The sequence below is a fragment of the Chinchilla lanigera genome, unplaced genomic scaffold, assembly GCF_000276665.1.
Source record: "Chinchilla lanigera isolate Chin_1 unplaced genomic scaffold, ChiLan1.0 scaffold00007, whole genome shotgun sequence".
NCBI lineage: Eukaryota > Metazoa > Chordata > Mammalia > Rodentia > Chinchillidae > Chinchilla > Chinchilla lanigera.
In genome coordinates this window covers 22,838,132-22,865,949 of record NW_004955408.1, presented here as the reverse complement: position 1 = coordinate 22,865,949, position 27,818 = coordinate 22,838,132, and the positions used below count along the sequence as shown (strand labels likewise).

The 27,818-nt window shown below is 43.0% G+C and overlaps 2 protein-coding genes across 4 annotated transcripts in view; one reads left to right on the top strand and one right to left on the bottom strand.

Annotated features, from left to right (window-relative positions):
• Dock2 (dedicator of cytokinesis 2) overlaps positions 1 to 27,818 on the bottom strand; it is a 429,458-nt gene that overhangs the window by 193,883 nt on the left and 207,757 nt on the right. The gene's annotated exons all lie outside the window — the stretch shown is intronic.
• On the top strand, positions 1,794 to 23,305 carry Fam196b (family with sequence similarity 196, member B). 2 transcript variants are annotated; one of them, XM_005376309.2, is made up of 3 exons: positions 1,794 to 4,036; positions 5,466 to 5,540; positions 21,322 to 23,305. In XM_005376309.2, exons 1-3 carry the CDS (start codon positions 2,694 to 2,696, stop codon positions 21,506 to 21,508), a joined length of 1,605 nt encoding a protein of 534 aa, XP_005376366.1. In that variant the 5' UTR covers positions 1,794 to 2,693; the 3' UTR covers positions 21,509 to 23,305. The 2 variants fall into 2 exon arrangements, 1 of the variants encoding a protein (XP_005376366.1); XR_001232379.1 differs by lacking the exons at positions 1,794 to 4,036; positions 21,322 to 23,305 and adding an exon at positions 4,939 to 5,200 and having other exon boundaries at positions 5,466 to 5,544.

Here is a 27,818-nt window from a genome sequence, read left to right as displayed (position 1 = left end):
TCCAAAACACATGTGAAGTATTAATCCCTCATTTTCTTATAAATCTCTTGATCAACTGGGACTCTGACCTACAGCAAACTTTTTCCCATATTTTACCATGGGAAGGTATTATGGTTTGTGTCTGGATGTCCCCTCAAAGACACATGCAGTCGTGAGGTGGGCTTTTAGAGTTTATGACTGATTCATGGTCCAATGTTGAAATTATGGATGTGAGTGCTATACCTACCCTGGGGTGGGTAGTTTGCATATAATGTAAGGGAGGGAAAGAGGCTACTAGCTATTGCCACTCCTCCCCCTTTTGCTCTTGCTGCTATTGCTGTCTTCTGCTGCCATGAACTGTTACCCTCTGTCATGTGCCACTCTGCCTTGGAGCCAGCTGAGTATGGACTGAAACCTCCATAGGCTGTGAGCTAAATAAATCTTTCCTTCCTTAATTCTCTGTGTCAGGTATTTTGTCTTAGCAATGAGAGAAAAGTAACCAAGACACAAGGCATCTCTCAGATGGACAGGGATCCTTAAATCTTGTTCTTAAATCACTGATGTTATTTGTCAATGTACCAGGCTGAATCCAAAGCAGGTAGAGACCAAACCTTCTAGGTTCAAATTCCAGCTCCTCCACTGAGCTAGCTGAACCTCTCTGTGCCTGTATTCCTCATGGACACAAGAAAGACAGTGACACCTCATAGATTTGTTGTGAGGTGATGTCATATTGCAAAGCCTTTGGGGTGTAGGGGTTAAGAGCCCAGGCTCTGCGCCAAACTGTTTAGGTTCAGCTTTAACTCTATCACTAGCTGGGTATCTTTGGGTACACGACTTAACTTTTCTGGGCCTCAGCTTCTTCAAATATAAAATGGAGACAATGACAGAATCCATTTCTCCAGAGGAATTTTGTGATGAATGAGTGAAGGCTTAGAAAGTGCTTAGAACAGCACCTGTCACATTAGTCAGTACCCAGTAAATGTGAGTTGTTATGATTAATGTGTATAAAGCCCTCAGCATGTTCAATAAATGGTGGTTGTTATTGTTACAAGGTACAGGTTCCTCAGAGGATTTCATGCACATTTATCTCTTGAAAAGCAATAAAAATGAAGATGTTAGGCGAAAATCTTGTCCTTAAGTAAATGTCATAGTCATATCAGGGAGAAGCCCAGGTCCTATTGCCCCTGCAGGACATCCAGGGCCTCTGCCTCCCCAGCCCATGCTCAGGCCCTCCTTTTCTTCCAGAGAATTTGCCTTTCACTCAGCCCTCCAATCTTCAACAAATGCTCACTGAGAACCTATAGTGGCCAGACAAGCTATAGGTATTTCAAGCCTATAGTGGGAATACCTAAGCAGTGACTAGTTGGCTCCAGCCCCATGCTCCTGGAGTTTACAGGGTAGGGGGGCAATACACATTAAATAAATATATATTCAAGAGATTATGTGAGGACAGGTACAATTTGTGTCATAAAGGATGTGATAAGAATGCAAAATGAGAGTCCTGATGTTCTCTAGCTCTGGTGATGTGGATGAGGATAGGATCATTGAAAGGATCCTTCAGGAAATGATGTCTACAATGGGGCCTTATAAATGACTAGGAGTTGGCTGGGTAATGACTTGGAAGGGAAGAAGGAAAGGACCCAGATGGGCATTTTGTTTCAGGACCCATTACCCACAAGTGGCCACCTCCCTAGGAGTACAGAGAGAAGGGCAGTATGGCTGCCGTGTTCCTAGGCCTTCCCACTCAGAAACACTCATCTAGGAGGCTGGAATTTGGTGACTCTGATCTCTTCCTTTCCAGCTTCTCCTCCCTGCTTGCAAAGACTACCTGCTCTCAGATGCTATGCCACAGACCAAGTGAACACTGTTCTTGACTCCACATCCCAGAAGCTGCAGACATGGCTCACTTTGCTCACATGTGAATTTCAGCCAAGACACCATGTCAAGGAACTCTGCCCTCTGAATTGCTCTGATGCCTCAGTCCTGTCCTGGTCATACCCTACTGGGTTTTGTGAGGCTATTTAAGAAGACAAGTTTCCCTCACCACAGTATAGGGGAATAGCATGAAAGAAAATAATGGCCCCCAAGGAAGAATTTGTGATTGACATAAATGAGGATGTTCCCTTAGGAGCATCATGTATCATTGCAGAAGCAAACTCCAAGGTCATTTATTTCTCCACCTATTTACACGCTATGGAAAGAAGATGTCTTTGACTTTCCCATAGTTTTGCATTGGAAATTGCTGCTGTGAGAAAGGAAGGGGTATGTTCTAGACAGCAGGATTCTTTTGGAATACATACTTTGGGAGTGTGGCACTACCCCGCAAATAGAACTTTGATTGTCTTTTTCTTTGAGGTAGCAAATTTCTTCTGGGATCAAACCTGCCTCACCTAACCTGCCCTGATAAACACCCCCCATCTCTCTTGGTAGATCAGATGTTTAATAGTTAGCCTAACTCACTGTTTATCTAGTAGCAATTATGACTGCAGTGGAATAATATTTTAACTGCAGGGGATATATTTCAGAGAGTGCCCAAGTGGAATCTACAGGCTGGGAATGGCTGTCAGGGCTTCCTATATTAAGAGGAGTGGACCACTCCATCCTGGCTGGCAGTTCTTCTGCTCTGAGATGCCATCAATAGATGCTACTCCAAACACCTAAGGGAGATGTTCCCAAGAGAAGTATATGGTTCTATTCCTTTCCACTGAGGCTCAATGGCCCAGCAAAGTATGAAAGTGAGACCTGTGCTCTTAAAGCGGAACAGTCTCGAGTCGGTGGAGCTTGTGAAACAACACCACCACCGCAGGAGCAAATCCCAGCAAGTGAGATTCAAGGAAGATGGGACCACTAAGAATCAAACTGGCCTAGCTGAGGTTGATAACCAAACTCCCGAAGACCCGACTGAGATGGGGAAGACGCAAGCATCCAGGCACCATCATCCTCCCACCTACTCTCTGTCCTTTCCCCGAGCCCAGAAGGCAGGGGGCTTTCGGAACATTGCAATCCAAACCTCCCCCAGTCTCAGGAAGCATTTCCCAGTTTTCAGAAGGAAGAAACTCACCTCCAGCAAGTCCCTAGTGGAAATGCCGACAGCTTCCCAAAGTGCCATCCAGGTCAACGGCAACTTCTCTGAACAGGACATGGTGTCTTCTGACCTTGCCTACTTACGGCTGGCTCAGCCCCTTGAGGATGGCCCTCGAAGGGTCAAAGTATCCCACCCATTTCTCCCTAGGTTGCCCAAGTTGCAAAGCAATGGGCCTGTTAGTATATGCTTGGAAGCTGGGACTTGGAGGGGTTCTGAGAAAGCAACAGCTGCCATTCAGGTCCCAGAAGATATCTATCACAGTCCTTCCTGGGAAGCTAGAGAGTCCACTCTCAACCCAGATAGGTTGGCTGAAATAAGGAACTCAGTACCCCCTTTGATTGACATGTGTCCAGGTGATAGGAAAAAGGTACTGAGATCGGATTCAGAAAGATCCCCCTCCTGCTTAAATGCCGCCAGTGGTGCCAACAACATGCCAGGCACAGGGAAACTCAAACCTGAATTGCTTTTGCCCAAAGACAACTCTAATGACAAAGGTTTTGGCCCACTGTCATCTCAGTCAAAGGAAGCATGCATTCCCTCACCTCCACGGACTCAGAGTTCCACTGCACCAGGGTTCCACATCCAGACAGCTCCTTCAGGAAGAGCCTCAGACTATCCTGCATCAAGTGACAGTCACCAGAATCCAGTGTCACTCAAAAGTAGTGCATCAAAGTCTGCCCCTTTGTGTCAAGAGAAGATGGCAAGGAACCCCACTCAGTCAGACACTCTTGAGCCTCAGAATTGTCCTGGAAGCAGTCACCTCTCACCCTCTCTTCCAAGGAGTGAGACTGAAATTCCGAGCAACAGGGAGATTAGCGGCATTAATCAGCTTCACTTGGCACAGGGTGAACTCTGTGACCTCCAAGGCCGGCTGCAGTCTGTGGAAGAATCTCTGCACTCAAACCAAGAGAAAATCAAAGTCCTTTTGAATGTAATTCAAGACTTGGAGAAAGCTCGAGCTCTCACTGAAGGGTAAGGTAAATTTTTTTTTTTTACTAAAAACTTCCGAGTAGTCATTTGCCAGCACCAGGCAGAGAGCAAGAGCACTGGTTTCCATGAACACATTGTTGCCAAAATGTTTGAAGTTCATTGTTTCTTCAGATCAGAACTCACATTTTCCCTTTACTCTGATTGGATTTCATTTCATTCTAGGCTTTGATGGGCTTGGGGTGGTGTAATAATCAACTTTGCATTTTTGTGACCAAATCCTCATACACACAACTTAATGGATAAAATGTTTATTTTTGACTCATGGTTTTCAGAGTTGGCTGGTCCCAAGGTGTGAACATTATGGAAGAACATGGTAGAGGGAAGCTCCTCAACTCTAGCAGCCAGGAGGCAGAGATACAGGGAAGGATCCATAGAGGTTCTTAAGACAAAGTGCTTAAGGTCACACCCTCATGACCCACCAGACACACACGGAAGCATGCTCTATTCACCTACTAGCATCTCTCAAGCCAATCAAACTGACAATCAAGCTTAACTATCACAGGTGGATTTCTATGCAGATTTTTTTGCTTTTGTTTTCAGGTGTCAACAGACTGGGGATGGGGAATAATGAAGTTGAAAAATCGAAGATAATCTTTACAAGGTTGAGGGTCCAGTTGATAAATGATGGGAGAAAATAACAGCAGGCGGGCATATCCCCTACCGCATCCTCTTAGTGAGTTCCTGAATTTGCACAGTACATCTGTTAGTGCTGCTCTGTCCATCACAAAGGCCTTGACCTGGTTACTAAACTTCCTGCTGACCACCCCCTCCACTGACCACTTTGATGACCAGTGCCAGTCCCTCACTGACAAACTCAGTGGGAACTGAAATGACATCACAATGACGTCTACACAGAGGGAAATGACATCACAAATGATGTCTGCACAGAGGGAAAACTCACAAAATGCTGTCCTGAGTGACTCAGCACCCATGTGGGAGGAGCAGGCAGTGAGTTGTGCAGGTGTAGATGCCTGTTCCTTCAGAAGTCACTCTCTAAAGATCAAGAAGAACCCATGGCGAAAGCTCACCAGAAAGGGTCAGAGAAAGAAGTAACCACCTGACATTTGCCTTTAGGTGTCAGGATCCATATCACCTTGGAGAAGAGGACACTGTGATGATACAGAAAGAAATGAACTGAACCAAGGGGTCAGGGATTTTAATAATCATCCTCTGCTCACTTACAAAATTCATCTTGCATGATTGCTGTAAGCAGGAAAACCCTTCAGATCTGAAGTGTTTAAATGTATACAAAGCCCTGTTGGAATATGAGGTTTCTTTGCTTGTAACGGTCATGCAACTTCAGGGCATCATAAGTGCTATGCTGTAGGGACTAAGGGATGGGTTGGTGGAATGCATTAGTCTCATATGACTTTTGCCCATAGAGTTATTCAGTAAATGTTCTATCTTGCAGGCGCAACTTTTATCGAACTGGCCAAGATCTCAACAATTGCAGTACCTGCCAGAACACAGCGTGCATCATATACAGGTACCTGGCCAAGACTGAGGCTTCCTTGGCAGAGCGTACAAGCTGCAGGGTCTACTGAACACTCTAGTAAACTCCCTTAAAAGTAAGAAGTCAAGAGAGAGGAAAAGGTGAAATCTGAAACTTAAAACAGATGGTATTTAACTATGAAATAGTAACATTCAGTTCCTAGACATGGATTGGTTTGTTTCTTTATGTTTGGTCCATGAGCAAATCCTTTGGATGTAACTAAAATCTTACAGTTATAGAACTCTGGATGCAGGCACTGTGGTTGGCTCTGCATGCATACAGTATTTGTGTCCTATATTGTGAGGTGTGTGTTCCAATCCTCAGAGAAGTTGAGCCATCGGTCCAGGTCATGTATCGTATTGCCTTGAGAGCAGAAGGGGCCAGACTCAGGACTCACATTCAGATTTTCCTAGTTCCAAAGAGGTGATCAGTTACTCCACTGCCTTCCCTCTCTCTCCATAGTAGCTCCTCTATGCCAAACACTATATGTCAAAAACTGTGCTAAGTACTCTGTATTCGTTTCTATATACACCATTTCCTTCCAGCATGAGTCAAGTGTGTTATAACAGAGTAGATTTTATGACTGACAGCTGGGAAATGCATATAGTAGTAAAGACACCAAGCTGAGAGTCAAAAGGTCTACACTTGAACCTCCACCTCTAATGTCAGTTAGCTTGACCTGGCTCAGTTTCCTTATCTGTAGAGTGGTAACAGTAATCCCTATTCAGAGTTGCCATAAGGGCCAAGTGAGATAATATGTGTGAATGCTTTTTGTAAGTGCAAACCTCTGCCCAGATCCAAAGGGTCATTACTGTTATTACCAGAAAGATCAATGCCTCCTCAGCTGAAAGCCCGCTTTGGGTGGCATGGTGGAAAAGTGGTCAAAAGCAGTTGTTTCGGTTGATGACATCTAATTTTGTCTGACAAAAGTTTATGGTTTTGCTTTCTGCATTACTTTTCTCTTTTCAGTGAGAGTGGCAGCTCAGGGGCTGAGAAAATTGAAGTCCAATTGGGTTGCCTACGTCTTCTTTCAGGAATTTCTCATTCTTTCTGGCAGCATCCTGAGATTTCTCCTAATAAATCATACGCCTAGAAGTCAGGAGGTGCTTATACTTAGGCAGGGTCTTGGGTGTCTCCTCATCAAAACTGTCAGATCCTTACAAGGAGGAACCACAGGGTCACATGTTTTCACAAATGAGAGAAGACTCATGACTGCTCACTCTTCTCCCCCAACATGCACACAAATGCCTTTCATCTCAATGAGAAGTCACCCCTCAGAAAAGGGAGCTGAGGGAAATTTTGCAGCAAGGGAAAGTATCAGTAGGCAGTCTCACCCACTGCTATCTTTTTTCCCCTCTTATCTTATGTCTCTCTTAGGCAAATTCTCTAATCACTAAGAGGACAAAAATTGTTAAATATCTACACAGATAGGAAAGACAAAAAAGTACTTATCATAAGCAGGAAGAATTGATTTGAACTAACCCCCAGTGAAATTGAGGATAGTATTTCTTCAGGAGCCAGATGACATCTTTTCTATTACTATAAAATGTTCTTTGATTTGGTTTATGTAAGTCAAAGAGGCAGGTAGCTATCTCCCAATTTCCCTTGTGTTTCATGACTTGGTCTTGAGCAAGTCATTTCTGGCCTTTGAGCTTTTTTCATTTGGAAAATGACAGCCTTGAATTAGATGGTCCCAATCTAGCTGGGACATTCTGTTATTCCAAGCTGAATTAAAAGTGACAATATTTAGTTAAACTGTGACCTTCCAACAAGTCTGAGAATGTTTGCTTTTCTTTTCTTTTCTTTTTTTTTTGTACTTACTACAAATATCCCAAAGAAACATTCTAAATTAAGTTACACTCCTGGATTGGATAGCAAATCTTCATACACACCTCCTTTTTAAAAGAACATACATTGTTTGCACACATCCCTCATTGCCATTCAAAGCCAGGCTGTTCTCATAGACAGTATACACGTCCCTGTATCCAAACCACTGCAAAGGAATGGGCAATTAATTTGATGAAAGCAAAGAGATCAGAACAACCTCCCCATCATAGCAATGGTAAGAAAATGAGAGTTGTCATTTTTTAAAAAAAAATTTCAAGTGACTGCAAACTTGTGTTATGTCCTGGAAAGTCAGATCTTAGAAGCTAATGAATAAGTGATGTGAAATGCTCATCCGGAGGCCTTGTTAAGCCACAGTGTCTCTCCCTGATGATGGATGGGCCAAGTGCACGTCACTGTACATAAAACACATGGGCGCATGATGGATTGCCCACTGGGCTTTCTTCTCTGGAGATCTTGCTGCTAACTTAGCAACACATACGATTTCCTAAGTGGATTTCCCACAGGTCCCATCAACCAAAGGCTGTGGCTCTGCTCTTTGCTCCTATCAAGACAGGTGAGGTCATCTGTTTCTATGCAACTCATTCCCTCTGCTCCCCACATCACCAAGGAGCAAAGCACCAACACAGATGCTGAAGGTCCCCAGCATGACTCCCCAGAACTTCTGGGGATCTCATGCAACAGGGAGAAAGACTCCTTTGACTTTCTATTCATTTGCATTTTTAAAAACTGAGCTCCAAGAGAGAGGAGTAGGAATGGGCTCTAATTTTTATGCCGGTTCCCAGCTATATAGTCTCCACTCGCTTTCCTCACCTCTTCCCCAGCCGCCCCCCGGTACTGGGAATTGAACTCACGACCTTGTGCATGCTAGGCAGGTGCTGTGCAGCTGAGCTAAATCCCCAGCCCCTCCTCACCTCTCCTTAGCTTTAATCCTAGGGTAATCTATCCCAAGGGCTGAGTCATGGTACCCAAGATTAAATAGTATTGAATTACTTAGTGGGAAACTTGTTCTCTTTTCAGATTTATTTCAATCCTTCTGATTACCTGGAGGGGGAAATTTGTGTTCAGTGCTAGAATGTCTTTAAATTTTTTCTAATGCTTGCATATCACATTTCTTTGCAAAGAGAAAGCAGGTCTCAGGTTCCTAGCCCAGGGCAAGCAAAAATATCTAGCCAGAATACAATAATTTCTAATTTCTTAATGGAAACTTTTAACTTTTAAAACTAATCCTCTTAAATATTTATGATAAGGGATGCAGGGCTCCATCTCAAATAGCTGTTGTTTAGGTTTAAAATGTAAATTGATTCAGAGGAAAAAAAAATGGTTAAGTAAATAATTGGGCAGATGGTACATGAAACCTTATAAAAACCATGAAGGTGGTAAACCACCGATTGGAGTTTGGGAAACAGTGCCCTCAGGGACTGACTCTTTTACTCCTTCTCGCTGGCATAAGGTCTCTCCAAGCACACCCCGTCCTTCTCCCACCCTGTTCTCTGCTCCTCCAGCCATATCTCCCTGCATTTCATCATTTCATCTTCATAATCATTCTAAAAATAGTCAGCAGAGCCTCTTTGCAGTATTTGAACTGCATAGTTCACACATTTCTTTTCTGGATATAGTTCCCGGGAAACATCTACTTGATTTAAACTGTACGATGTTTCTAATGTCTTAAGGGAAAATAATAGAAGATCTATTCCAGAAAAAATTTCATCTACCATTCAAGAATATTACTTTAAAAATAGAAATGAAGAAGAAGCTGCAAGCGCATAATTTTCAATAGGAGAAGGAGAGGTTGTCCGTATAAAGTTTGAAAGATGCTAGAGCAGAGAGAGAAACAGAACAATTGTTTGTGTGGGTCTACTCGAACAAGCTATTCCTGCTCTCATCCTTAGCCTCTTCCTGTTGTTTCCGAGGCCTTCCTGTGGCTTTACTTTCCCTTATTCTTCCCTAAGATGTGGGAAGATACATACATACACACACACACACACACACACACACACATACACACACACACACACACACATACACACACACAATTTTCAGCTAACCACAGACTTCCACTTAATATCTGTATTAGTCAGTTTCATGTCACTGCCGTAAAATACCAGGTATAATTTTACATGCCTATATCTGGTAATCTGAACAACTACTTTGGAGATAACAATATACAATGTAACAAAATTATTAATTTCCTATCACCTTGTTTTGAAATTTTGTATCATTTTTATTATGTTTGTTTCTTTTTTCTTTTATTCTCTTATAATAAAAAAAGAAAAATATACCAGGTACAACTGACATATAAAAAGAGAAGGTTTACTTAACCATGATTCTGGAAGTTTCAGTCTAAGATGCAGCAGCTCATTGCTTTAGGCCTCTGGTTAGAGCAGAAGCACATCATGGCAGAAGCACATGGGAGAGCAATTTACTTACATCATGAATTAGGAGGCAGATTAAGATGGAGAGACTAGGGTTTGTAAATCTCTTTAGGGCACACCCCAATGACCTAAGTACCTCCCATAAAGTTCCACCTCCTAAATGTCCATAGCACCTCCCACCAACACCCTCACCCATCAGGGGATCAGTACTTTAACACATGAACCTTTGGGGATACTCATCCAAACTATAGCAATTTTCTAAGGTACTCACAATTTACCAAATCTCAAAATATATACTTCATTTTCACCTACAAAATTGTTTCCTTTCCCATATTCCTTATTTCATTCGACACCAACGACCAGGCAGTGACTCTGTAAAAACGCTGCAGTCCCCACTCACAACACATATCAAGGTGACTACCATTCTACTTGCTGTATCTAGCTTCTTCATTCCAGCTTCTTTGCTATGGCTCAAGAAATACTCTCATCATTTGTCATCTGAATGCTGGATGACCTTTTGGTTACAGGTCACTTTGTCCTATCCCAAATAATTTTCCTTGAGATTGCTAAATTACACCTGAAAAAACAGTTGGGCCATATCACTCCCACAGTAAACAGTTTTGCCCTGGTTCCGGTTGTTTCTTTCTCCAAAGCCCTTTGAATGCAATGCTCAAGCCATTTTACCTGCTACATCTGCAGTTCTTCTCTTGTCCCAGGGAACTACTCAACTAGAAGGTCCTTCAAGACTCAGTATATTTGTATGAATTTTCACGCTGTCTTGGAATACCTCTTCCATGCCCCTTTGTCTGGACATTTCACAGTCTTGCTAAAAAATCCAGTTCCGTGGACAACCTTATATCTCTTCCTATGAAGGACCCCCATCCATGGTGTGCATTTTCTCCTGCTATACTATCACTCTTAATAGATTGTAATGCAGTTTATGAATTACTTTCCTCTGATAAATGGCTAATATCTCAAAGTCATAGACTAGATTCTAGTATGTAATTGGTGTGCAATAGAATCTTGTCAAAGAAAGAAAGAAATATATTGACTTAAATAGGAATTAAAACCTGTTTAAAGCCCCCAGTGGAGGGCTTTAAACAGGTTTTAGTCCCAAGTAAAGGCATTGTTACCCCTTCCCTTGGGTAGGGACATGGGAGATCTTAATTAATCAAATATTCTTAATAGGAAAAGAAAATTTCTACATAGTAGGTTCTCCATGAATCTTTTTGAAACAATTCAAATAAAGACTGGATGTAGTACATGAATTGTCAATTTTAAAATACGTAGAACACTGCATACTCTCAATGAGATGGAACCTAATCAAATCTTCCTCTGATGACTCAGACAGCTTGCTGCACTTTCACAGGACATTGAGATCTTGTTCTTCATGGCCATCTAACATTATTGCTGAGGACTTATTGCTGGCTGTAGCGGGAAGGGCAAAGCTTGCCTGTAAAGAGCCACAAAACTCCCTGCAGGCTGAAATATCTCCTTTTGTTTGTATCTCAGCCATCCAGTGATCTTGAAAGTATTAGATCTATGGGTTTTCTTGGTTAAACATCAAAACCCAGGATAGCAGGCGGAATAATGCCAGAGTTGTCCATATCCCAACTCCTAGGCCTTGTGGATATGCCACCTCATCTAGCAAAAGGGGTTTTGCAGATGTGACTAAAATTGTGAGATAGTACAAGTACCATAGGCGGCCTAGGTGGGGTCAAGATCCTCACAGAGATCCTTATAAGGGAAAGAGCGTGGCTAGAGACTCATGAGGCAGAGCAAGAGAAGTGAGACAGAGACCAAAGCCAAAGTGATGTGATTAAAAGAAGGAATGTGGGTAGTTTCTGAAAAGCTGGACAAGGCAGAGGATACATTTTCTCACAGAGTCTCCAGCAGGAACGTAGCTCTGCTGACATCTTGATTTGTAGCTCTGGAGGGCTTCTGATCTCCAGAGCTATAAGAGTAAAATTGGTGTTGTTTTAATCCACTACATTTGTGGTAATTTGTTTCAGTAGCAATAGAAAACCAGTACGCTCAAATTAATTCCCTATGATGCACAAACTCTGTGTATCTCACTCAAGGTCAGTTTATGTGACTGATGATTTTTCAACTATAACAGCTGAGGGCAAGTGTCTGGTGGGATGAAATTTACAGAAAAAAGCTACCACCTACTGAGCATCTATTACCCACTAGTGATTTCAAGAACCCTTTGTTTCCACACTTCATCCTCACAAATATATGGGATAGATTAAAGTATGCCCATGCTACAGATGATAGAACTAAAGCTAAGAGAGGGTCAGTCACTTGTACAATGTTGAAATTAAGGAACTGAGGCTGAAAAAGGCCAAGCACTCTCAATTATTATAGAACTAAAAATTGCAAAAGTAAGATCAGAACTCAGCTCTGACTTCCTGCAAATGAAATTCCACAGCATGTTGCCTTTACAGGCTGACCATCTGATGGCTTTTGGGGCTCAGTGGGATGTTCTGTCACTGCTGAGTTGAAGTTCAGGCCCTAAACAGTGCTCATAGAGTGTGACCATGCACCATCTGCATCAGAACTGCCTGGCTCTCTGTTAACACTGGTTGCTGGGCTTCACCCGCAAGGCTACTATATCAGAAGGCTTTGGACAGAGGATGGGTGTTCGTAATTGGAGCAGTCATCCTGGGAAAGGCTGAAGCTTAAGGAATGTTAAAGTACGTAAAATTTGGGTCTTGAAAGGTGATGACAGCTGATTTTCTAAAAGGTTTTGTAACAACCAGCTGATAAATAAAAAACAATGCAGAGACTAGTAATTCTAATGTATCCTCAGAAAGAAGACTTAGCTTGGCTTTGATGGGGGATGGGTTCAACAATTACCTATAGACCTACTTATATGTGTAAGGAGTGGGCAATAGTGGAAGCAAAAGCGGGAAGAGGAAGAGGGATCCTTGCTCTTTGAGTAAGCACATCTTCTGATACCTTCTGCTCCCAGTGATGCTGTCTCAGGCTACTCAAGGACCCTGGCTTGCATTATGCATTGCTTATGGGATTCATCTGAAGCCTATTGTTCCTTCCACATCCCTGGGCTGCTCAAGCTCATTGGAGATCAGGAACTATTGGCAATCAATCCAGGCTGACATTTCTCCTGCAATTAAGGTTAAAAGCAATTAAGGCCCAAGTTTTGTCCCCACCAGGTAGCCCAAATATTAGGCACTGTCCTCCCCTGAGTCCTGGAGGATCCACAACAGAGACCTGACAGGGCCGGGTGTGCCAAGGGCTGACTCTGCACTGATCACTACTAGGTTCCCTCTGCAGGAGAAAGGGATGGTCCCCCAGCTCCTGAACTAAGGCATATGAGCAAAGCTAAATGCCGTGGCAGAACACTCCACGGCCACCTCTCACTTCTTCAGACTCCATGAATCACAAGTTCTTTTGTTATCATTACTCCTTCACTGTTAAAATCCTTCTCAACCAGAATGAGCAGAACTTACACAGAAATGTGTAAAAGGAGATTTGCTATGAGAGCCTCTCCTGGGACCCAACTACCACCATTCTCCTACATGGTGCTTCTCCTCACTGTTTTGATGGCCTGTGATGAGGAGGTTTCCTGGAACACAGGCCACAGCCTTAGAGCTGTGGACCCTGCAGGACAAAGCAAGGGCTTCATCCTGTGGAGGACTAAGAGGCTTGGGAGCTAGTGAGCCACCTGAGGTAACATGGTTGGAGGCCCTTGGAGCTTTACCTTGAGTTTCTTTCTATGGACAAGCTGTTTGGCCAGTGGGCTTTGGCTTTGTCTGCCCCTTAAAGCAATTACCTAACTAGACAAAAAGGCATTTCTTTAGAAAGTGCAATATGCATTTAGTCCTATGGGTTTAGCAAAGAACTTTCCACTTAAATTATTTAGTATTTTTCTTTTTGTCTGCCTAGGATGCTCTCCCAGCACGGAGCCAGGTGAACTGTGAGAGCCATAGTCTTTTACCCACTACCTTCTCTCTGGCCAGCAGTGAAGTCTGCAGTAAAAATAATTACAGCACACACAGCAGATCTGTGCTCTTTAGTAATTACAGGTGCATTTGCAGCTCTCATCAAATTCCAACATGGACTGAGCTACGCTATTTCAAATGCTGGGACATGAATATCATGGCCATACCATCCAGCATCCCCCAACAACTGCTCACAAGCACAGCTTAAATTGCCCTTTGGGAAAGGGTCATAAAGTTTGGGATACAGGTGGAAATTTCTCAGAGTTCTGACAGGTTGATACCCAAGACATTTATTTGTCCTTTATCCTTGCTTCTCTTGGTAGCTTTATCCCTTTCTTCTTCTCCCTGAAGTGCAAGGGAGAAGAATTAGAATTTACAACATCAGCAATTTATCTGCAATAAAAAAGCAACCTACTTTAATGCATTAATAGCCAAAGAGCCTGAAACATGCCATAAATATGAAATCAAGCAAGTTGAGTGTTTCTGAGGAATAACAAACATGTGCTGCTGGCACAGAGGCCACAAATGACCGTTCAATGATCCAATCTTTCTTTGTCAAGTTCATGCAATGAGCATTACCATTTGTAGAGTCAGCCACCATATATTTTGTTAACACTGCACTTGTGCTACCTCATTTTATACCCCCAATGATCCTAAAATATGGATAAGATTATTATTCCCATCTTATAGATGAGGAAACTGGGACTCAGAGAGGTTGAGTTATCCAAGATCCAAGGCAACCAGGGTTCAAACCTAAGCCCTGCTTCCAGGAGCCTTTCCTATTGCCTTCTCCTTTTTTGTTTTGACCTTGCCTCATCAGTGAACATACACATTACCCTTCTCTTAGATGATAGAACATTTTTGAGATCTTAATGTGTTTCTTGTTGCAGAGACACAGATTTTTTTCAAAGACAGCAATCAGTAGCAAAGATGTCTATGGCTTGATCCTGATTACCTACATGCCTAGAAGAGGACCTGTGAGTCTGAGGACTCCTCAGAGACATCTTAGGAGAAAGGGTATGGCTGCCAACTTCACATGGCGGCAGATTGTGAAGCTCAAAATTATACCCTGTGAGTAATGAGCAAAGTAGTCACTGGAAGAAAATTTGAGAAACTACATCTCCCCACATGTTGTGGTGGGGCAGGCATCAGATAACAGAATCTCCTACCTTCCCAGACTGTAATTCTTCCCCAAAGATGCCTTCCAAACTGGTGTGATTTACCCAAGTGGACAGGAGCCAGACACCCTTTACTGCGCCGATCGATTCTTACAGCTAATCCTTTAAAAAAGAAAGTTGCAGGAAGCCAATAAGTCTGTGGTGCACCTGGGGTCTGTGGCAAGTGGGAGCACAGGAATGCTCCTATGAGAGATGGTGGAAAGTTGGACAAAAATTTGGAAGATGTTCATTTGTTTCTCAGCCAACTTGCTTCTAGTGTAGAGTTGATGGCAGTGGCTGTGAAGAATTTGTCTTTGTAAAGGAGCAAGACCCATCTGCTAAGTAGGCAGAGCCAAGGGCCCACTGAGACAGCAGCAAGGACCTACCGAGAGCCTAGCTTGCTAAGCCCAGATGTGATGAACTGCTTCCTAAAGGGCAAACATCTTTTCAGGCTTCACGATCAAGTCTATCCTGAACTCTAGAAAGAAGATTGCAAGGTGACTGGTCAACTGGGCCGTAGAAGGCCGCCTCTGCAGCCAATCCCAGCATGAGTATGGTCAATAAAAGACTATGGGGTCACTCAGGAGCCATCAGACCACCTGCACCCCTACACACCTTTTGCAATCTCGATATCCTACCACTATGGAAACTGTGCTTCAGTGCAGTAAGTCTTCATGGCTAAGCTTTGGAGCCAGACAAGGTTCCATTCTTGGCTATATTACTTACTGATATGTACCCTTGGCAGAATATCTAACCTTTCTTTGCCTCATTTCCTCATTTGGGAAATGAAGATAATATGACCTAATCTCATAGGAGTATAAGAATTATATAAGATAAAGAATGTAAACTTGCAGTACAATGTCCAGAATATAAATTTCACTCCATGAAGAACAGTCATTCTTCTTGTTATGATTATAATTATTGCCTATTTAAATTCCTATGTATCCTATTCTGATATGCTCAGGTTCTCATTGTTTCTTCTCCCTAGAATATGATTCTGAAAGAGCCAGGTCCTTTGACTCTTCTTAGACAGAAAGAACCATTGACTAGGACTCGGGAATCCATGTGCTATGGGCTAAATGTTTATGCTCCAAAAAAATTCCTACATTAAATCATAATGTCGAACATCATGGCAATTAGGATCAAGGCCTCTGGGAAGTGATTAGATCCTAAGAATAGAGCCCTCATGGATAAGCTGGTGCCTTCTAAAAAGACTCCAGAGAGTTTTCTTGCCCATTCCAACATCTATGAAACAAGAAGTGGGCCCTCACCAGACACGAGTCTGTTGGCATCTTGGCCTTGGACTTCCCAGCCTCCAGAACTGTAAGAAATAAGCATCCCTTGTTCACGACCCCCAGTCAATAGTATTTTGTTATGGCAGTCTGAATAGATTTCAACACTAAGTTTAGAGCATTGTGAATTAGAGCATCCTAATTTGCACCGTGACTTCCCTTTGCCAACTTGCTTGCCTCTTAAGTGGGCATAATATCTTTGCATCTTTCTCACCTTCCCACACCATCCTGAGGATAAAAATGAGACACAGATCTAAAGTTTGCAAATTGGAAGGTATCATATAAAAGTAAGAGGTTTTTGTGTTTCTATATAAACATATACCTCCTTTTGGCTCACCTAATTTCTGTTTTCCCAGCCAAGTTTCTGCATCTAGAACCTCACATTTTTGTTTTATCATGCACTTATATATTTAGTTATTTTTTTCTATCTGCTTCTTACTGTTTCTTTGTCCAAGAAGCTACAATATAGGCCTCTGGCTGCTCCCAGTTACCTAGAAAAGCATCCCTCTACTCTCACTTAGCATGAGCCTTGATCTGTCAAATAGATTACTGAGGTGCTCTCAAGACAGAATCCTGAAAATTCTCACCCATTTCTGATTTACACACAGCTCACTTTCTAAACACCATGTGGCACCAGGCTCAGACATGTTCTTGAGTGTAAAGGGCTCTAAGGCTCCTTAATGAGTTCAGCATCCCTTAACCAGAGGTCCTATATCCTGTGCTTCCTCAGGAGGACCAATCCCACACTCCCTGACTATTCTGGACTATCTCAGTGGCTCCAGCCCTGCATCCTGCATTGTAGCAACTACTGAGCCACTATTTGTCCCCTACTGTACATCAGGGTCCTGCATGAACTAAGGAGTCAAGACTCATCTGCCTTCTTATGATCTTGCATGGAATAGAGTGAAATGGAATGTGGATGATGGAAGATGGTACAGTTTGGGGTAGGGGGGGATAGGAAAGGCAAGAGGAAGAAAAGGGGAGGTAAGACTGGAATGTTATCAGTGTTCTGCCTTGATTCTTGAACCAGAGCCCAAGGCAAAGAGTCCAACTCCAGAACCTATAATCAACCTTCTGCTAAAAATTTACTTGAATTCTTACCAAGTTGACAGCTTATTCTTCTTTTTCAAGGGGCTACTGCACAGGATGCGGGTTGGCATTTCCTCTTCTCCACCCAGCCTTAAAATGTAAACCAGATGAGGGAGAAAAGGCACTAGCCCCTCCCCATTTACAAGGCAGCTGCCACCAACATGAAATGGATTCCCTTTCCTCCCCTCCAAACTAAACAGTAGTTTGTCAAATGGATGAATAAGGAGAAAAGTGACAATTTTCCTTTATGCTAATAAATTGCTTTGGCCTAAAAAGCATTAATCAATTTCTTTCCCAAGCATACACACTTCTCTATACTCTGCTATTTGCCTGGCCTTGAAAAGAAAGTCACTTTGAATCCCCTTTAAACTGTCAAGACCAGTGGGGGCAGTCGCACCAGGGGGGAGGGGAGCTCCCTGAATCCCAGTGATTATAATGGAGCCCTGCTGTGTTTCCATAGAAACATAAAGAGTGTCTTCTTCCCTGAATGTACACAAAGGGGAGGGTGAGGAACCTTGCTGTGGGCAAGGTGTACAATTACTGAAGAGCTAAAGGCTTTAGTGTGGAGGATCCTAAGATACGAAGATAAAGGACTTAGAGAAGAAGATGGGAGTGGGCAGAGACCGTGTCCTACACAGGCTGATAGTACCTATTATCCCATCCCTTCAGTACAGCTGCCCAGCGAGGGAGCTATTGTAACCTCCACATTCAGCCGAGTTACAGGGAACAAAGAAACATGCCCAAAGTCACCTAGCCAGTAAGAGGGGCAGCTCCTGTTCAAAACCGTGAGTGTTCAGCCCTAAAGCCCTTGCTCATCCTGTGTATTGGGCTGTGCTTCCAGTTATGATGGGAAAACAATTTAGATTCTGCCTCCTGACTCTTTTCTCCCCCAGCCTTCCAGGGCTATCCTGGAACTGAGAACTATTGTTTTCTATTAGGTAACGGGACATGTAGAAATCTGATAAACTCAGGTGGTTTGTTGTTGTTGCTTGACTGTTTGTTTAATTGTATTATGAAGTAAGAAATGTTACGTATAAGCGGGGGAAAGCAGCTGGTTATGCAGGTGTGCATTCATATAATTTGGTAGGAACATATGGATGAAGAACTGGAAAGCAGGAGTAGTTGAGAAAAATAAGCATATTTTGTAAGCAATTGTTAGTTTAATCACCTACTACCAGGAGCACTGGAAGCAATATCCACAGGGACAGTATTCAGATCTGCCTAGCTCACTGTCACACCAATAGAACCTAACATAGGGGATGGTGGGTGGATGGATGGGCTCTATTAGCACGGAGAATCTAGGATGAGTGGGGTATAGCTATTCTCCTTAGCTCTACCTGAAGCTCAGTGAGGAAGATGATTTTCCTGTCACAGCAGGTAGGGTAGGACTGTTCTGAGAGCTAAGAGAACCGTGAGTATGGATGTTTCCTATCTGTGAACCACACATGTCCCCATTGCTACAAGTGGTGAGAATCAGAGCTTACGACTAACTGCTTTAAATTCCTTCCTTGGTGCAATGCAGAGGTTGTCTGGGACAACTCCTCCCCAGCCTCTGAATCTGTCTCCTTAACTAGCCATTGGGGAGAGTAAGGCATGCATAGTGAAGACAGAAAGCTACTCCACCCGGCAAGACAAAACAGGGTGCAGCAGCAGGTGGTGCATCTGAAAGTCAGACTCAGTGTGCCAGTCTGTGGACGCCCTCGCCTACTGACCTGGCAAATCTTTGGCTTTGACAGAAAGGTCTCTAGTCATTACTGACATGGGTTCGCACTGACTGAGGACACAGCCACTGGACTAGCATTGCCCACTGGGCAGGGAGAGTGTCAATCTCTCCACTACTCCTTTCTCAGAGTTAAGGACAGGGCCCAGGACACAGAAGATAGTCAGTCAGTGTTTGTCAAATGACTGAAAACTTGATGTCTCTCTGTGCTGCATGCTACATATGCACATGTTGTTTGAACCTAGCTGAGGTCCCTGGAGTTGGTACTGCACTCATTCTGCAGATAATGACACCCTTGCATGAAAATGGGAAATGACTTCCCCAAGATCTCACAGTGGATGAACTATAAAGCGTTGCTTTAAAAAACACAGCCTGCGGGGCTGGGGATTTATCTCAGCGGCAAAGCGCCTGCCTGGCAAGTGCAAGGTCGTGAGTTCGGTTCCCGGTACCTGAGAAAAACAAAAAACAAAAAACAAACAAACAAAAAAACCCACAGCCTGCGTTCCATTCATTATGTATGTCACCTAACCAGGATTATGTCCCCAGAGAGGGACCAGAAAGGGAGAGAAAGAGAGAAGATGAAAACAGAAGAGAGGAAAATCTGGGTGATGCTTACCAAAAGTAGAGAAAGGAAACAATTAGACACCCTTCCTCAGTGCTCCCTAAGAATTGGTAATTCATTTTTCGGGCTACACAATGGGCCACTCTGCCCTTCCGTCTTTTCAGGCTGCCTCTTCTAACTCAGAATTCTTGGTGACAAGGCACCATGTGGGGCTTCATTAGTTATATGTAGCAATGGTGATTTATCTTTTCAGCAGCGCTCATTGTGATCCTGAGCTCTAGGAGGTGGCACAGAGATAGCAGACGAGGGCAGGTGGCCCTCTAATGATGGCTGCTTTTTATCCCTTGCTGGGTATAAAGGCCTTAGCCAGCCCTGCCACATCCCAAAGCAATGTGGGGTCTTTCGTCTTCCACACGCAACCTCTCATTTTCCTTCTGGCTAAACACAGAGCATGCACTGTTTTCATGACTCCGCATTTCCTCCCCTTTCTAAACTCCCATGCTGGTTCCTCATCCTTGGAACTTCTGAGAGCCCTGGGATGAAACCAGGTAACAAACACATCTAAAAGCTTAAGAGCTTCCCTACAAGCACCCCACAACTGAAACCTCCTCCGTAAGTCAACATCCTAGGGAGGAAAGTGAACAATTAAGGACATGGGGAGCCCTGCACAGCCTGCAGGGCTGTCTAAGAGGATTTGTTTCCTCTGATCCTGCTCTTTGGGTTCCGGGGAGGCTAAGCAGAGTGATGAGGCAGGCTGAGAGTCCAGGAGAGCTGATTGTGTGGTTCCCACAAACACAGAGGTCAGGGGTAGCATCAGTTCCCACCCCTGCCAAGCCAGAGCTCTAATCCAGCTCCTAGATCCCTAGACTTTGGTTATGTTGCTCCCTGAGATGAGACCCCAGCCCTCACAGACCCCTCTGCATTTCTGCAAAGGCCCTGGGCTGGGCTTCATTTACTCCACAGACTTTTGTGTTAGACAGAACAATACAATGGAGCCAATGCACAAATAAAACAGCAAAAAAGGGAGGTGTCTGGAAATGCCATGAGCAGAATATTTAAATCTATCTGCATGGAGGAGTAGCATGAGGCAGTTGTATAAGCAAATGTCTCCAAGACACATTTTTGAGAAGAAATTCAAAAAGCAAGGCATGGTACATCAGTAGTGACAATGGTAATGATGATTAAAAACAGTGGTAGGAATTAACACGTAGGGAAAGGCTTACTACAGTCCAGACACTGCTCTGGGTACATGATTTGTATCAGCTCAACTTAAACACAATGATTCCAAAGAAAGCCTTTGAGATGGGTGGAATGATTACTTTCACTTTACAGATGAGAAAACTGAGCTCAGTTTAACTATATGTTATTATTATTATTATTATTATTATTATATTATGTTGCTTAAATATTTTATACTGAGGCAATTTTCATGGAAAAAATGTGTAAAAACAAAAATAACAATGAAAAGCATCACATAAATGCAAGAGGGAGACAGGATCAACATTTATTGAACACCTACCACCAGGCTGCCATGTTACATGTCTTAGTTGCACTTAATAAATTCCCTGCAAGGGAGGATTATGGGTGCCAGTTTAACTGATAGAGATTGGAGGTTCAGAGAGATGATATAACTCTCCCACGAGCTCATAGCCACTAGGTCACTCACGACTTGCAACCATGCTCTTGCATGCTAACTGGACACCTGGTGATGCTGAATCTGTGTGTACTGATTTGAATTTACCTCCCTTCCATGTTCTCTGTGTTTTTCAGTGTAGAGTACGACTTTCGGCAGCAGGAAGGTAGGTTCCATGAAGTTCTGCAGAGCCTAGAGGAGGTGGAACCAGTTGAGGAGGCATCTTCCCCACCAAAGTCCCCAGTAGAACCCCCGGCTCCTGAGAAACAAGACTTACGGCGGAAAACCAAGAAAGTGAAGAAAAAGTGCTTTTGGTGGATCTGAGCTCACTGGGACCACACCTTGGCCTCTCCATTTGCTTCCTGTGATGGGGACTCACTGCTTCCAAGGCCTATGCTGCTCTTTGTAAAGGCCACAGCTGGGAGCCCTTGACCTGTGGAACAAAGAAGTACGGGCTGGTGTGGCACTGCTGGACACCTGATCGCCAGCCTCCCCTGAGTGTGTGCCACTGCTTGCTGAGGAATTCATGGACATTGGTGTGTCCACTTGCTGAATTCCCTGTCAGGTGGCCAGGTTTCATCCTGGTCTGTTAACATAAGCAAAACCCCCACTTCATTCTCCAACACCTCTTCAAGGCTAAGCATTTCCTACTTATCTGGGCTCCATCCACCCAAAGGAAACAAGAAATAAATCCATGTTGTGCAGAACAGAAAGACAGGAGGGTTATAAGCAGGTACCCCTCCCCAGTTAGATAAATAACCTGGCAGTTTCCTAAGATGTCAGCATACATAAGCACAACAGAAGTGGGCAGGGCATAAACAAGCAAGATCACTGTGGTGTGTTGGGGTCATTTTCATTTATAATGAGCCCTTGATTCCAAATCAAGGAGCTGTCATCTCATGCTGCCTGGGCCACACAGTCTGTGGCACTGTAAGGTCATCCCAGGATATCCAGACTTGGTATGACCATCCTGTGTGACTGGAATTCAGAGAGGGTTTCACAACTGTAGCTCTTCCAGGGCCACCTAACAACATGTGTCCCTTCCTGGGGCCCAGTCTTACCTGGAAGAGGGGTGGGCAAATCTAGTTGGAGTTTGAATTTTATTTCATAGTTAACTTATCTGCAACATTGAACTTCATGAGATTCTGCAGCCTGCCAATTTATCTTTACAGTGATTTACATAAGGCTGAGAAAAACACAACACTCTTTTTTATCCATTCATCCTTGTGACACCGCTGTAGATAGGTCCAGACATATATAAATCTATACAGTGTCCCTTCCCAGTGACCAGACAACAGACACCCAACTGAAGAAGCAGCAGGACGGGGGATGAGATAGAGCTTTTGCCATTTTCATATTAAAGACCTTTCCTTCCCAAGGTCTGAGTTCTTTAAAGAGCGGTTCACTCTTTCAAAAGGATCTCCATACATAGGGACCCAGTCAAACGTGCATGGCTGAACAAATTTCCAAAAGTAAATAATTAAGTAATTGCTTCGTACGCTTTGGGCGGAAGGATAGGATAGAAAGGCTTGGATTCTTTTGCATTAAATTAAATTCTCTGCCAGCTCCTAGTTGGACGGAGGCTGCCAGAAAGGGATCCTAAAGTTAACCATACCTTACATTAAGAAGGAATCTCATAACCCCCTGTACTGGAGCCCCGGTGTCTCAGGGAGTGTCTCCACAGAGCCCAGTACCCCGTGGATGTATGGGATGTGCACATCCCATGCACATCGAGAGTAACTGAGCAAACCACCCAACATTTCCACCTCTTTCTGTCACAGTGCTGCTCGTACAAAGCTATTTGAGGGAGAGTGAGAGGAAACTTGGCAAGAAGTCTCAGCTTGCACTGTTTAAGTCTGGGAATGTCATTCAAGATGTTCTTGTTCTGTTTCTAGTGTAATGTTTAAACCCACAAAATGAGACAGGAATATATAACATCAAGTTAGAATTAAGATAAATACACTTGTCATACTTAAGAAACCACATTTCAATAAGCTATGCTACCACTGGCTAAGAGCCACAGCTCTTTCTGTCTGTATCCATACAACCAACTCTCAATTGGTCCCAGCAATGGAAAAGAACAGCACAGAGGATAATCCAATAAAGCGAAATCACTTGGGATCTCTTATGTAATTTTATCTTGTACAGCTTCCATCTTAATTTGCTTTGCTTACACTAATTTTGAATGAATTTATATTCTTGGGTATCAGGATGGAATGAAAATAATCCTGCTCCTAGAATTAAGAGACCAGGCACCAGAGCAGTCTATTCCACTAAGCTGGGGCATGTTGCTTAGGTCTTCAAGGCTTGTTTGTTTATCCTTGAATGAAGATAAAGACAACTATATTCTCTGCCCACCTTACTAGCTATGTGCACCTTCTAATGTCAGATGAGCAGAACCACTCAGAGCTGAGCTGGAGTGTTTGCCTCAGTTGGCAGGGAGCGATAAGACAAGTTGGAGGTAACTCCCACAAAATTAAGAAGCTTGTGAAGTCACACCATATGTTGAGTTGGGGGCGTCATGTGAACCCTTAACTGAATTAAATAAAATTGGGATTGGAAAATGTTGATATTTCTAGAAATAACACAAACCAAGGTTATAATGATTCTATACCAAAGCACAACACCCTTTTATTTGGACCACCTACCTAAAACTGGGAAGGTCCCTTTTGAAAAGTGAACATTTATAATCATTATGAGGAAACAAGGATTTGATAAACACCTTCTTCCTGAACAAAAGGATTGTTTCTATGTTTAAAAATCTACACGTACATGTACCAAAACTCCAATCATCTACTCATGTGAAAACCACTGCTTCTTTGTAAAATACTACGTAACATCTACCATGATAATCTATAGAAATGATATACTTGAGGTTATATGGTTTTGTGGAAACAGATTAATTTAGCAAAAATTACTTTTATAAAATGGAAGGAGAAAAGACTGATATATCAACTTAAATTACAGAAGTTTATGTAGCTGCTTTCTCTGTAGTTAAAAAATGTGTACTCACTATCCTTGGAACTTAATACTGTAGAGCGCCTTCTTAAAGATGATGTACTAATATAAGGTTTTGTAAATTTCTAAACTATTTTAAATGGGATATTATCTTTTGCAATAAACTTACATATTTTTCCTAGACTCCATTATTAGCCTGGGTTGACTTGGGTTATAAAATTTAAACTCAAGAAGGAAGTCTCAAAGGACCTTCAGCCAGGATGACTTTCATTATAATAGCTTTAACACATATCTCAGCGATAAACAACAGATTCAGACTTTAGTGTCACAATGGCCACAAGGAGCCCTGTATGCTCTGGGAGTAAGGGAGGCAGCACCAATCAATGTGACCACCCCCAGTTTAATTCCTGGGGATACACATTCATGATTTTTATCAGTATGCCTGTATATCTGACTCTGATTTATTCAGGATTTTCTGCCTCATTTTTCCTTAAAAGGTCCCTTTGTAGCATCAATACAAGGAAAACCAACATGAAGTTCCAAAGACAGAAGATGAAATAAAAATAATTTTATTAAGTTCAAAAATATTTACACTTCTGAAGGCTGAGAGCTCTAAGCCTGGGACCAGCTTTCTTTGTGAAAAAGTGATATTTGCAAATATTCAGTGCATACTAAATTCACATTAACATCAAATCCATTTTCTACTTGACTAATCAGAACGTTTGGGAAAGAGCTGAAAAGAAAACAACCTTCTCATATGAGTTGAGTGTTTCTCTGCCTTAACCATAAACCTCATGTTGTTTATACCTGGACTGTGAGACATCCACTCAGGAAGTGTCAATTTAAGGGAAGAAAAACAACAGAAATCCCTGGACATAAAATCAGAAGTCCTGGTCTTCTACCTTTTTGCTGAGTGACCTCAGACAAACTCTGAGAGCCTCTGAGTCCACTTTATATAAAATATAGCCCCCACCTTACGAAGGTGTCCTGACATTTAACTGAGAGAAAGCCCTGAGCAAAGGGCAGGGCGCATAGCAAGTGCCCAACAAATACATATTCATGCGTTCATTTTCTGGTGGAAGTAAGTTAGGAAAGAGGAAGGAAGATGCTTCCAGGAGGCTATAGTTGGTGTCAGAGACAAGACTGTGTTTTTCTCAGGTTAAGGAACAAACTCTCCCTGGCTTTCTTAGAGCTACCAGAAAGTATAACAATGTAGGTTAAGTAAGCAAACTATTGACGACTCTGAAGAACCTCCAGGCACATGAGACCATAGCATACAGTAGTGCTTCAAGGAACTATGGATCCATGTGGCATGGAATCAAATATTCCAGATGTGAAGGAGACTTGAAAAGTTCCAGGAGCAAGAGGCCATTGAATAAGGCTAGATGATCTGCTCCTGGATTTGCATCAGCAGTGAGTACCGGGAGCAAGGTAGTAGGTAGATAGAACGTATGAGGCCATTCTAGAAAAAACTGAGGCTAGAGGTGAAACTCATCCATTAGCTGAGCAGAGTCCTCAATATACTCTTCACTTGCAAAGGCTTTAATTTACCCCGCTCAAGACAACTAGTTATATGCTAAAAATGATATTGCTTTTCTTAAGTTCCAGGAGCCAAAAATGTTTTATGATCATTATGCTCATGGAGCAGGAAAAGGGTTAGAGCCAGGTGTGGTGGTGCATGCCTATAATCCCAACAATTAGGAGGCTGAGGCAGGAGGATTGTTGTGAGTTTCAGTTCAGCCTAAACTACAGAGCAAGACTGTGTTTCAAGAAACTAGAAAGAAAGAAAGAGAGAGAGAGAGAGGCCTCTCAACTGGCCTCTACAGAAACTGCCCCAGTGCTCTCCCCTCATTCATCATCTTTCCCTTCTAGTGCATTCTCTGCACAGCAGCTAAAGTAATCAGCTGCAAGATTCAAATCGGAACCAAGTCACTCTTTCTATTGAAACCATTCAATGGCTTCCTGATAAGCTCTGGAAGTTAAGACCAGGTCTGTTGCTGGGATGTAGATGCTCTGTAGGACCTGCCCCAACTCTCCAGTAAGGTCCTGGCACAGGACTGCCACCTGGCTTCCCTCCAGTTGAAGTAATTCTCCTTGGACTCGTTGGCCTCATCATGCTGACAACCCCCACAGGGTCTGGGGACAGCTTCTCCTGCCTGAAACACTCCTCACCACACCTCTGCCTGACAAGTCCCCATGACTACCCATGCCTACCACCACTACTACCCCAGACCACCCAGATCACTCCTCTTAGTCATGCATAGGCACCAGGGACCTTACTGCAAATACCACAGTACAGCTGCCCTTGTCTACCCGTTCGTGCCACTCTTCAGCCAATGCATTTCTCACTCCCCAGCCTATCATCTTCCTCAGAGGGAACCTAGCTTACTTTTGTTTGCCATAAGGGGATTCAAATATTGGTTGCAGGAGTAAATTAATGAAGAAATTGGATTTAATGGGATGAGACCTTAAAAACGGTCCCCAGTCTTTGCACTGTCCATCAGTCTTCACATGGGGGTGGCACTATTGGGACATACAGCCTCTGTTTCCAGGCTCCCAAGATCAGGGTCTTTAGCAGGCGATGTGCCCAATGCTTCTAATTCCACTGCGGTCTATGTGGCAGGACTCCAGAATCATCCAGACACTACTGTCTCCTCCCTGTACCTTTATCCTGAATATTGACAGCCCAGCTTAACCTTGTTTCAGAATAAATTGGCATCGTAATTAAATCCCAGTGCATTTTGCACATTTTACCAAGATACTGCCTTACTGTAGGAGAGAGAAAATGAGTTTTGAAATTAAAGCAGATTGTTAACTATTTTTGCTGTAATGTTTCTATTAAAATGCCAACATTTATTACATATGACCTAGTCCATTTCAGACAAAATGCGGTTTAAAAGAGACAAGGTCTAACGGAGAGAACATTTTGGGCAAAGCATGCTGCCTTGGCTTCAGCCACTACTACAGTGAAAAGACAATAAAAATCACACCAAAGGATTATTTGCTGCAAAGCAAATAAAAGCTTTATTATCATGAATGGCTTTCCCAAATTCTCAAAATCCATAAGTATATTATATTAAATTTCACTCAAATGAAACCCCTAATTTTTCTTCTGACAAAACCTCAATATACATTATTTTAGACTGTCAGACACAGTGACCTCCACTCGGCATTTTGGCTTGGTTTCCCAGGTAGCGAGCACAATGCTGTGACATCATATTAAGCTAAGAGAAAAGCCTCTTTCTCAGGAGCCAGAGAGGCTGAGTCATTTTAATTGCTGAACTGCAGAGCAGTTCATACTCATCTTCCACTGAGTGCACCAAATGACAACCCCATCCACCAGCAGACACTCAAGGTTGACTAAAGGGATCAGAAGGTATCTGTGGCTGTCACTATTTTCTGTTTGCTTGAGTTTTTCTCAAATAAAACAATATATCTTTAGTAGTTGCAAATAAAGGATCAAAGAGAGCAAAATCAAAGCAATGCAAATCACCAACACTCACAAACTCAGGCTCCTGGCCCAGAATGCATTTCTGCATTTCCGGGATTGCATCACTTCTGCTACTACATGCTCATTACATATTCACCAGCTCTGAGAACCCATCACAGATGAGCCCATCTATAATTACTTCCTTCAGCATGTAGTTGTCCAGCTTCTTCTCCATGCCAGGCCAGG

Bases quoted from the DNA above. Each gene is read 5' to 3' on its own strand.
- Fam196b (XM_005376309.2), top strand. From the start codon at position 2,694: ATGGCCCAGCAAAGTATGAAAGTGAGACCTGTGCTCTTAAAGCGGAAC. The intron at 4,037-5,465 runs GTAAGGTAAATT...TCTATCTTGCAG, and splicing joins GCTCGAGCTCTCACTGAAGG to GCGCAACTTTTATCGAACTG. The intron at 5,541-21,321 runs GTACCTGGCCAA...TGTGTTTTTCAG, and splicing joins ACAGCGTGCATCATATACAG to TGTAGAGTACGACTTTCGGC.